Source organism: Sapajus apella, unplaced genomic scaffold (assembly GCF_009761245.1).
Source record: "Sapajus apella isolate SASKATOON/1434 unplaced genomic scaffold, GSC_monkey_1.0 scaffold332, whole genome shotgun sequence".
Lineage (NCBI taxonomy): Eukaryota > Metazoa > Chordata > Mammalia > Primates > Cebidae > Sapajus > Sapajus apella.
The window spans coordinates 55,108-65,868 of NW_022437272.1; the positions used below are offsets into that span (position 1 = coordinate 55,108).

Sequence of the window (10,761 nt, forward strand, 5' to 3'; positions counted from 1 at the left end):
GATCCAAAACCAAGCAGTACATGTCTCCAGATCACTAGTACCAAATAAATTTGAGGGTGGGTAACAGGTTTATTGAGAAATAATTAACACACCAGGCAATCCACTTATTTGAAATATACAATTTGTTGACTTTTAGTATGTTCAGAGTTATGCAATAATAATTACAATTCATTTTAGAACCTAAATCAAAAGTAAATCTTTTCATCACCTGAAAAGTAAACCCCACATCACTTAGCCATCTTCACTAGTTTCCCCTTCCTCCCTCAGCCCTAGGGATCCACCCACCTTCTTTGTATAGATTTGCCTATAAGCCTCTGAAATAAAAATCAATTAGTCTACTGTGACTGATTTATTTTATTTAGCAAAAGTTTCCATGCTGCATCTATGCTGTAACAAGATATTTATGCAGGGTTTTTGTTCCTTGGTTCAGCTAAATCTGGGTTCTTGTCTCACGACCAGGAAAAATTAGGCATGCAGACACATTGAAGCATGAGGAGGACAAAATTTATTAAGTGAAAGGAAAGCTCTCAGCCAAGAAAGGGGTCCTGCAAACAGATTTTCACCTCACAATTGAATATCAGAACCACCACACATGAGCTGAAGAGGCCAGGCTCCCCTGCATAAGGTGTGAATTCCTGGTGGCTCCACCTCATTTCCCCAGTGCATGTGGGCCTCCAGTCTGCTGCTGGCATGTCCAGGCAAGACCCTGTGCAGGTTCTGTTTTCTGCATGAAACCTCTGGTGTAAACACTTGAGGGGCTGGTTGGAGGTTCTCCAGAGACCCTTCAATATCTGCCTAGGCATTTTGCTGTCTCCTGCTTCTATCAGTATCTGTACTTAATTTCTTCTTCTTGCTGAATAATATTCCATTGTATGGAGACATCAAACATTTTATTTGTCCATTCATCTGGTGAATGGACTTTTGGGTTCTTTCCCACCCAAAGGTGAATGACCTTTGGGTTCTTTTCCACTCAAAGGTGATGGACCTTTGGATTCTTTCCACTTTTTGACTCTTATTAATAATGCTGCTGTAAACATTTATGTACGAGTTTTTGTGCTTGCATATGTTTTTATTTTTCTTGAGTGTATACTTGTGACTGGAATTTCTGGATCATATGGTAACTTCATGCATCACCTTTTGAGGAGCTGCCAATTTGTTTTTCAAAGTACATCTACCACTTTACATTCCCAGCAGCATTGTATAAAAGTTTTAATTTCTTTACATTTTTGCTGACACACATTTTCTCTTTTTTTATTCAACAAAGATTTCATCCTATGGCGTGCAGTGATACCACATGGTGGTTTTGATTTACATTTTCCTAATGACTAATTACATTAAGCATCTAGTAATGTGCTTACAATCCATCTTTATATCTTCTTTGCAGAAATATCTATTCAAAATCTTTGTCCATTTTTAAAATTGGGTTATCTTTTCTTTATATATCCTATATATGTAAGTCCCTTATCAGATATACGATTTTCAAATATTTTCTTCTACTCAGTGGCTTGCCTTCTCACTTGTTGATGGTGTCTTCTGAGGCACAACAGTTTTCAATTTTGAAGTCCATTGAATCCATTTTTTCTTTGAAGTCATAGCTAAGAAAACACTGCCAAATGTAGTCACAAAGATTTATGTCAATGTTTTATTCTGAGAGTTTTATAGTTTTAGCTGTTACAGTTAACTGATTTATTTTGAGTTAATTTTTAAACATGATATTTGGTGAGAGTCCAACTTCATTTATTTTTTGCATATGAGTACTCAGTTGTCCCAGCACCATTTACCAAAAAGACTATTTTTTTCCCATTTTGTTCTTTTGTTAACCTTGTATAAAATCAATTGACTGTAAATGTGCAGGTTTATTTTTAGATTATCAATTTTTTGTTTGTTTATGTGTATTCTTATGCCAGGACTAAATCAAATTTAATGAGAAGTTTTTTCAGTCAGGTTGCATATTACCAAGCTGTCTTATGTCAGAATAAAAATAAAATGTAGTGGGATATCTTTAAGTTCACCTTTTGTGTCTCAAAGGATTCTGTAGCCAGCTTATACCTTACTTACTCTAAGACATTATGGGAAGTCAGGCTTACAAGACAGAGTTTATTTCTTTTTTTCTCCATTCAAACATTAGTCTCTTATCTAGTGCCTCCCTCTTTAGTTTCATTTTCAGTAAATTTTGGTCACAGGATCTGCTGACATAGTCTACCATTTAGTGCATTATGCTTTACTAACTCATTATAATTCATAGAATTATCCATAGATGTTTACTATTCAGGAATGAGAAGTTTAAGTCAGAGCTGTCAGCTTTCCTCTGTGGAAATCAAGTGAAGTCATCATCTTTCAGTTCGCAGATCCTCTTTCCACCTGGTAGCTGGTTCTCTGGTGTAGCACTGTGGCTAATTCTTTTCTTGGTGCAGATCCTGCATTCTCAGAAACCACAGTTCCCTGTATTGACCTCCTTTTACTGAAACAGAGATGCACAGCTCTGCTTTCTAGCTCAGCAGAGAATTCTTAGAATAAAAAAAATTAACTCATTTCAAGGAAAAATTTTAGGAGTGCAGCACTTAATAATCAGGTGATGCTTAGGCAATTTATCAGAGACAAATAGTAGATGAGTATTTTGAATTTCAAATTTTCTGAGCCAAAGTGTGTGCTATAGAGAAGCACTGTGGTATAACATAGTGATGGGATGGTCTTAACTTTTCCGTACAAACAAGCTTGAAGTAAGGTAAAAGAGAAATTACATTGGATTTCTTAACACTCAAAGCACACTATGTTTATTTTACTTCTGTGAAGATTAAAAATAATTCCATTAAATACTAGATTGATTAATAAATACTTAAACCTTCTTCATTTAGAATTTTATTTAATAGAGATCAGGTAAATGTCTTATTTTGGTGATGTAACTAAATATTTCTAGTTGTTTTTTAAATTGTATGTCTTCTTGCTCCCTAGTTTATTTCCTAACTTGAGGGAAAATTCTAAAGAGACACCCTTGTCTTGTTATTAGAGTTTATAATTGAAGGGGGTTTCAGGAAAAGTTCCTCCTCACCACCTTATGTCTCTCTCCTGGTTATCTGCTGCTTCTCAATAATGATTGTCATCAATAAATCAATCTCAACATTTAGTAGATCCTACTTAAAGGACACTCTTTTCTGCTGCATAAGTTATGTTTTCTGTTGTCTCTTTTTAAAACTTATTTTTCTATCAATTACCCAGAGTTCTGTGGCTTAAAAGAAAAAAAAATTAATTTGGCTCATGAATCTGAGGTTTGGAAAAAGCTTGGCCAGGAAAGCTTGTCTCTGCTCCCCTCAGCTTCCCTAGGAACAGCTGATCAGCTGGGGAAATGGAATCCTCTGAAGCTTTGCTCACCCACATGGTTGATGCTGGCCATTGGCTGCAACAATGGTTGATGCTGGCCATTAACTGGAACCTCGGTTGGGGCAGGCAGCACGGACACTGGCACTCCCATGCTCTCTTTGTGGCCTGAGTTTTCTCACAATCTGGGGGTTCAGTTCAAAGGAAAAGTAGTCTGAGATAGAGAAGCCACATGGTATCCCTTTTACAGCATTGTATTCATGAGAAGGAAGTCAGTAAGGTTGGCCAATATTCTATTTTTTAAAGGGATGAATATAGCTTCTCTTTTGTTCTTAATTGACATGTATATACATAATTGTGGGCTATAGAGTGATATTTTGATACATATATATAGTGTTTAATGATCAAGCTAACTAGCATATTTACTACTTTAACCATTTTTTATTTCTTTGAGTTGTGAACATTCAAAATCTTCTAGCTTTTCTAAAAAAAATTTCAATAAATCATAGTTAACCACATTTACCCTACAATGCCACAGAACACCAGATATCATTTCTCTTAACTAACTATAATTCTGTATTCATTAACCAGCCTCCCCTTTCCTACTTCCATGAGGTTTTTTGTTGCTGTTAAGAGACAGGGTCTTGCTAGTGTAGTCTGGGCTCTGGGCAACTATAATCACCCAGACTAGAGACAGTGATTTGATCTTACCTTACTGCAGTCTCAAACTCTTGGGCTCATGTGATCCTCCCACCTCAGCCTCTGAGTGGTTAGGATTATGGGAGTCACCGTTGCACCTGTCTGATTGTTTACTTTGTAGAGGTGTCTCTCTATGTTGCTCAGGCTGGTCTGGAACATTAGCCTCAAGTGGTTATCCTGCCTTGGTCTTTCAAAGTGCCAGGAAATTACAGGCATCAGCCATGTTGCCCAGCCCTCAATGTTTCTTTAGCTCCCACACATGAGTGAGAATGTGCAGTATTTATCCTTCTGTGTCTGCACTTAACATAACATCCTCCAGACCGATCCACGTGGCCACAAATAACAGAATTTCATTTCTTTTTATGGTGAAGAATATTCCATTGTGTAGTTGTACCACAATTTTTTCTTCGTTCATTTGTTGATAGACATGGAGGTGGATTCCATACATTAGCTGTTGTGAACAGTGAGACAATAAACATAGGAGTACAGATACCCTTTTGATCTGTTGTCTTCTATGGGCTGAATACCCAGCAGTGGGGTTGCTGGATCCCTCAGCAGTTCCATTACTAGTTTTGTGAGAAAACCTCATGTTGTTTTCTATAGTGGCTGCACTAATTTACCTTCCCACCAACAGCATATAAGCGTTTACTGTTCTCTGAAACCTCACCGGCATTTGTTATTTTTTTGTCCTTTCAATTATAGCCATTTATTTGAACGGGAGCAAGATTATAACACATTGCAGGTTTGATTTTTAATTACCGATTAGTGATACTGAGCATTTTTAAAGGTATTTATTGGCCGTTTGTATTTCTTTCTTTCTTTCTTTTTTTTTTTTTTTTAAGAAATGGCTAATCAGCTCTTTTGCCCAGATTTAAATGCAAATTATTTTTTTACTGTCAATGTGTTTGAGTTCCTTGTATATTTTGGATATTAGTCCCTTATTAGAGGAATAGCTTGAAAATATTTTCTCCCATTCTACAGGCTTTCTATTCACTCAGTTGTTTGCTGGGAAGAAGCTCTTTAGCTTAATGTAGCACTATTTGTATATCATTTGCTTTTCTGCCTATGCTTCTGATGTCTTACCCATAAAAATCTTTGTGCAGGCTAATGTCCTGAAGCATTTCCCTATGTTTACTTGTAGTAGTTTGATAGTTTTAGGCCTTTCATTTAAGTCTTCAATTGATTCTGAATTTATTTTGTCACATGGTGTTAGATAGAAATCTAGTATCATTCTTCTCTATATAGGTATTTAGTTTCCCCCAGTGCCATTCATTAGAAGAGGGTGTGTTCTTTCCCCATTGTATGTTCTTGGCACCTTAGTCCAAAATCAGTTGGCTGTAAATATATGGATTTATTTCTGGGCACTGTATTTTATGGCTTTTACCCCAAAAATCATTATTTCTTAAAATGCAATTCAAATTAGCATGAAACATTTTCAGTTTAGGGAAAGGCTTGTGGCATAAGGATCCTTGTTTACAGGAGTCATTATTTTTGTTGTTGTTGTTTTGAAATATGGTGATTGTATGTCATCCAGGCAGAAGTGCAGAGATGTGGTCAAAATTCACTGCAACCCTGAAATCTGGGTACAAGCCATTCTTTTGTCTCAGTCTCCCAACTAGCTGGATCTACAGGCAGAAGCCACCATGACTGGCTAATTTTTAAATTTTTTTTGTAGAAACGGAGTACTCACTATGTTGCTCTAGCTGATCTCAAATTTCTGGCCTCAAGTGATCTTTCTGCCGCAGCTTCCTAAAGTGCTGGGTTTACAGGCATGAGCCACCATGCTTAGCATAGAGTATTGCATTATTTTGAAAGTTTTATTCTGAGAGCAATTTATTGACTTTGACCTAAATAACTCAATACGATATTTCTGAAACTTTTTTGACAAATTATGGGAAATGATAATGAGAGAAGGGGGTGAGACACTTTTTATCAAGAGATAACCTAGTGCCATTTAAAAAGGAACAAAATAAATTATCAGAAAAGTAAAAGGAAGATCAAGTGCAAAAGGTCTATGGCAAAGATGATAATAGTAAGGAATATAATTTTGTGACTTAACTTTGTGGCCTTAACTTTCTTCTTGAAATTCTGAGTAATTTAGGGGTTCATATTTGAAGAATCTACTACATTACAGATAATATTTTATTGTAAGTAAATGCATTTCAAAATCTGCTATTGGTTCTGTATTAGATTATTCTCAGCCTACTTCATTATCAAGCTATATTGTTTTATTCATGCAGTTTGATGATCTTATAGCAGAGAAGGAAGCTGTATCTTCAAAACATGTCAGTTTGGCTAAAGACAATCAAGTTATTCAGCAGGAGTTATTATCTATGAGAAAAGTACAACAGGAATGTGAAAAACTTGAGGAGGATAAAAAGATGTTAGAAGAAGAAATATTAAATCTTAAGACACATATGGAAAACAATATGATAGAACTTGATCTAGTACGAGAATATACATTGGAGCTAGAAGAAAGGACAGTGCAGGTACTGGAAAAATTAGAAGAAATCCATTTACAGGTTAGTTTTTAAAATCAGGTAAGTTTATCTGTAATATGCTTTCAATCCTTTCACCGCAAATTATATTTTGGATATGTATATATTGTATTTCCTCTACATCTCTTATAACACTTTGTTTTGTAGATTTCTAGGGGAAAAAAATGGCATCTCTTCTCCCTTTTAAATATTTAAATTTTTATTGTTATTATAACAAAATCAACCTTTCAGAGTAGTGAGTCATTTGATTATTAAGACTAGTTGGCATAAGATAAAATTGTGATTTAGAAATTATGTGATACTTTTGAATTGGTCTTAAGCTACATTGTTCATTGCTCAGTTTTTAAAATTATAAATGTGCTCACAACTGTAATCCCAGCACTTTGGGAGGCCAAGGTCGGTGGATTACGAGGTCAGTAGATCGAGACCATCCTGGGCAACATGGCAAAACTCCGTCTCTACTAAAAATACAAAAATTAGCTGATCGTGGAGCCACGTGCTTGTAATCCCAGCTACTGGGGCGGCTGAAGCAGGAGAATCACTTCAACCCCTTCAACCCAGGAGGCAGAGGTTGCAGTGAGCTGAGATCATGCCACTAGACTTTAGCCTGGCAACTGAGCTAGACTTTGTCTCAAAAAGAAAATTATAAATGGATTATATTACTTTTTATATAACCAGATTACATTAATACTAACATAATAATGATTTTTAATGTTTATAAATCAGACAATTCTGAATTCAGTTATTAGTTTTGTTGATATTGTTAATAAATATTTTAACCTTCAGTCTTTTTTTAATGTATTTAAAATTGTTCTCTGAATCACTGACTCAAAATGAAAGACAACAAATATATGATAATTAGGTTACAATTGTTTTTAAACTGTATACTTTTTGTTTTAGAAACAAGCAGAATATGAAAAACAATTAGAGCAGTTAAGCAAGGATAATACAGCTTCACTAAATAAGAAGAAACTCACACTTAACGATGTGGAATGTAAACTCTCCAAAATGAAAACTGCTTATGAAGAGGTTACAACTGAATTAGAAGAATATAAGGAAGCCTTTGCATTAGGATTAAAAGCTAACAATTCCATTTCAAAAAAATTAATGAAGTAAGTCAAAACATACACTCATAGAAAATAAAATAAGCTCATCAAGTTGTTTTGAACATGTAATTTTTAGTGAGATGGCTTCAGGAGATTAGTAGGAAGTGAATGCTAATTTGATAATGTAATTTTGAAAAATAATAATAAGGAATCTTACCTTTAAAATATTAGTGAAGGATACTTTCTGTCTCTCTTTTTTTTTTTTTTTTTTTTTTTTGCTTTTTTATAGCTTTTTCCCCCTGAAAAGCCTCATGTAATTAACATGATCTATACTACATGTTTTTGAAGCTTTATAATTAATAAAGTGATTTTGTTATAAAATTACTTGTCAGGATTTCCCTAGATAGAAATATTAATGAGTTTAATTTTTTTTTTTTTGGGTGGATCACAACCTAAACCCAAAGTGCCAAACGGTACCGCTACTCTGGGCACATCCTGGCACTCAGGCATAGAACTGTGTTTGATTATGATCTTTAATGTTATCACTAGAGGGTATCTCAAGACAGACTATTTGGGTAACATTTTCAAGATGTTATTGAAAGGCATTTTTGTGAAATAGGGAATAATTATCACAGGAATGAAAACAAATATAATTCGCAAAGTGGCTAAAAAACAACTTGTTCAGCCTGAGGAGTGTGTGGAAGGCAGAAAGAACAAGCCCCGCTTCAAATGCCTTGATCAGTGTTAGAAGTAATTGCCTTCAGAGATGCTTTAGTTCTTTTTATTCATCAACCCAGCCATCTAGTTCTCCCCTAGGGGTTGCTGAATTATTCCTCAGTGCCAAATGCCTATTTTTTTTTTCTAGATAGTGGGTGAAATGTATAAGGGTGAAACCTGAAATGTGTGGTTTACTAAACACAAATAATTGTAGCTTTTTTTGTTCATTTTAGTTTTCTTAATCTACATTATTTAAGGAGTATAATATGATGTTTTAATATAATTATTTATAGTGAAATGGTTCTTATAGTCAAGCAAATTAAGATGTTATTTCCTCACATAATTACCCTTTATATACAAGTATTTCTAGTGGAATCTTCAGAATCTTACAAGTAGAGCCAATTTAGAAAACAGCAAGTGTTACCTGTTGAGCTGTACAACACTGATAGCCATTTCTCTTCCCTGTCTACCTTGTTTGAACTGCTTGTTTAGTACCTTGGAAACACATCTACTTCTTTAGAACAATTTTAAATTATAATTGCTTAAAACAGATATGCTCCCACACATCTTTGGTATTAAAGCACTTCTGAAACTATTCCAAACAATACAAAGAGGGAATCCTTCCCAAATCATTTTATGAGACCAACATCAACCTGATACCAAAAGCCAGCAAAGACTCAACAAGAAAAGAAAACTTCAGGCCAATATCCATGATGAACATAGATGCAAAAATCTTCAATAAAATACTGGCAAACCACTGCAACAGCACATCAAAAAGCTTATCCATCATGATCAAGTAGGCTTCATTCCAGGGATGCAAGGCTGGTTCAACATACACAAATCTATAAACATAATCCACCACGTAAATAGAACCAAAGACAAAAGCCACATGATTATCTCAACAGATGCAGAGAAGGCCTTCGACAAAATTCAGCAGCCTTTATGCTAAAAACTCTCAATAAACTAGGTATCGAAGGAACATATTTCAAAACAATAAAAGCTATTTACAACAAACCTACAGCCAATATCATACTGAATGGGCAAAAACTGGAAACATTCCCTTTGAAATCCAGCACCAGAAAAGGATGCCCTCTCTCACCACTCCTATTCAATATAGTATTGGAAGTTCTAGCCAGAGCACTCAGGCAAGAAAAAGAAACAAAGTGTATTCAGTTAGGAAAGGAGGAAGTCAAATTGTTTCTATTTGCAGATGACATGATTGTATATTTAGAAGACCCCATTGTCTCAGCCCAAAATCTCCTGAAACTGATAAGCAACTTCAGCAAAGCCTCAGGATACAAAATCAATGTGTAGAAATCACAAGCATTTCTATACACCAATAACAGACTAACAGAAAGCCAAATCATGAGCAAACTCCTATTCACAGTTGCTACAAAGAGAATAAAATACCTATGAATACAACTAACAAAGGATGTAAAGGACCCCTTCAAGGAGAACTACAAACTACTGCTCAACGAAATAAGAGAGGATACAAACAGATGGAGAAACATTACATGCTCGTGGTTAGAAAGAATCAATATCATGAAAATGGCCATATTGCCCAAAGTTATTTATAGATTCAATGCTATCCCCATCAAGCTACCAATGGCCTTCTTCACAGAATTGGAAAAAACCACCTTAAACTTCATATGGAACCAAAAGAGAGCCCACATAGCCAAGACAATCCTAAGCAAAAAGAACAAACCTGGAGGCATCACACTAACTGATTTCAAGCTATCCTACAAGGCTACAGTAATCAAAACAGCATGGTACTGGTACCAAAACATAGATATAGACCAATGGAACAAAACAGAGGTCCTGTAGGCAATGCCACACATCTACAACCATCTGATCTTTGACAAATCTGACAAAAACAAGCAATGGGGAAAGGATTCCTTGTTTAATAAATGATGTTGAAAAAACTGGCTAGCCATGTGCGGAAAGCAGAAACTGGACCCCTTCCTGACACCTTACACTAAAATTAACTCCAGATGGATTAAAGATCTAGACATAAGACCTAACACCATAAATACCCTAGAACAAAACCTAGGCAAAACCATTCAGGACATAGGCATAGGCAAGGACTTCATGACTAAAACACCAAAAGCATTGGCAACAAAAGCCAAAATAGACAAATGGGATCTAATTAAACTTCAGAGCTTCTGCACAGCAAGAAACCATCATTAGGGTGAACTGGGAACCAAAAGAATGGGAAAAATTTTTGCAATCTACCCATCGGACAAAGGGCTAATATCAAGAATCTACAAAGAACTAAAACAGATTTACAAGAAAAAAAAAAAACTCATCCAAAAGTGGCAGAAGGATATGAACAGACACTTTTCAAAAGCAGACATATATGAGGCCAAAAAACACATGAAAACAATGCCCATCTTCACTGATAATTAGAGAAATGCAAATCAAAACCACATTGAGATACTATCTCATGCCGGTTAGAATGGCGATCATTAAAAAATCTGGAGACAACA

At 35.3% G+C, this 10,761-nt stretch overlaps 1 protein-coding gene across 1 annotated transcript in view; it reads left to right on the forward strand.

Moving 5' to 3' along the window:
* LOC116545680 (ankyrin repeat domain-containing protein 18B-like) overlaps positions 1 to 6,653 on the forward strand; it is a 44,806-nt gene extending 38,153 nt beyond the window's left edge. Inside the window, exon 14 of the mRNA XM_032272213.1 lies at positions 6,255 to 6,653. Coding sequence (XP_032128104.1) covers positions 6,255 to 6,548 — 294 coding nt within the window. The 3' untranslated portion in view covers positions 6,549 to 6,653. The remainder of the gene's footprint in view (positions 1 to 6,254) is intronic.
* The last annotated feature ends 4,108 nt before the right edge of the window (positions 6,654 to 10,761 follow it).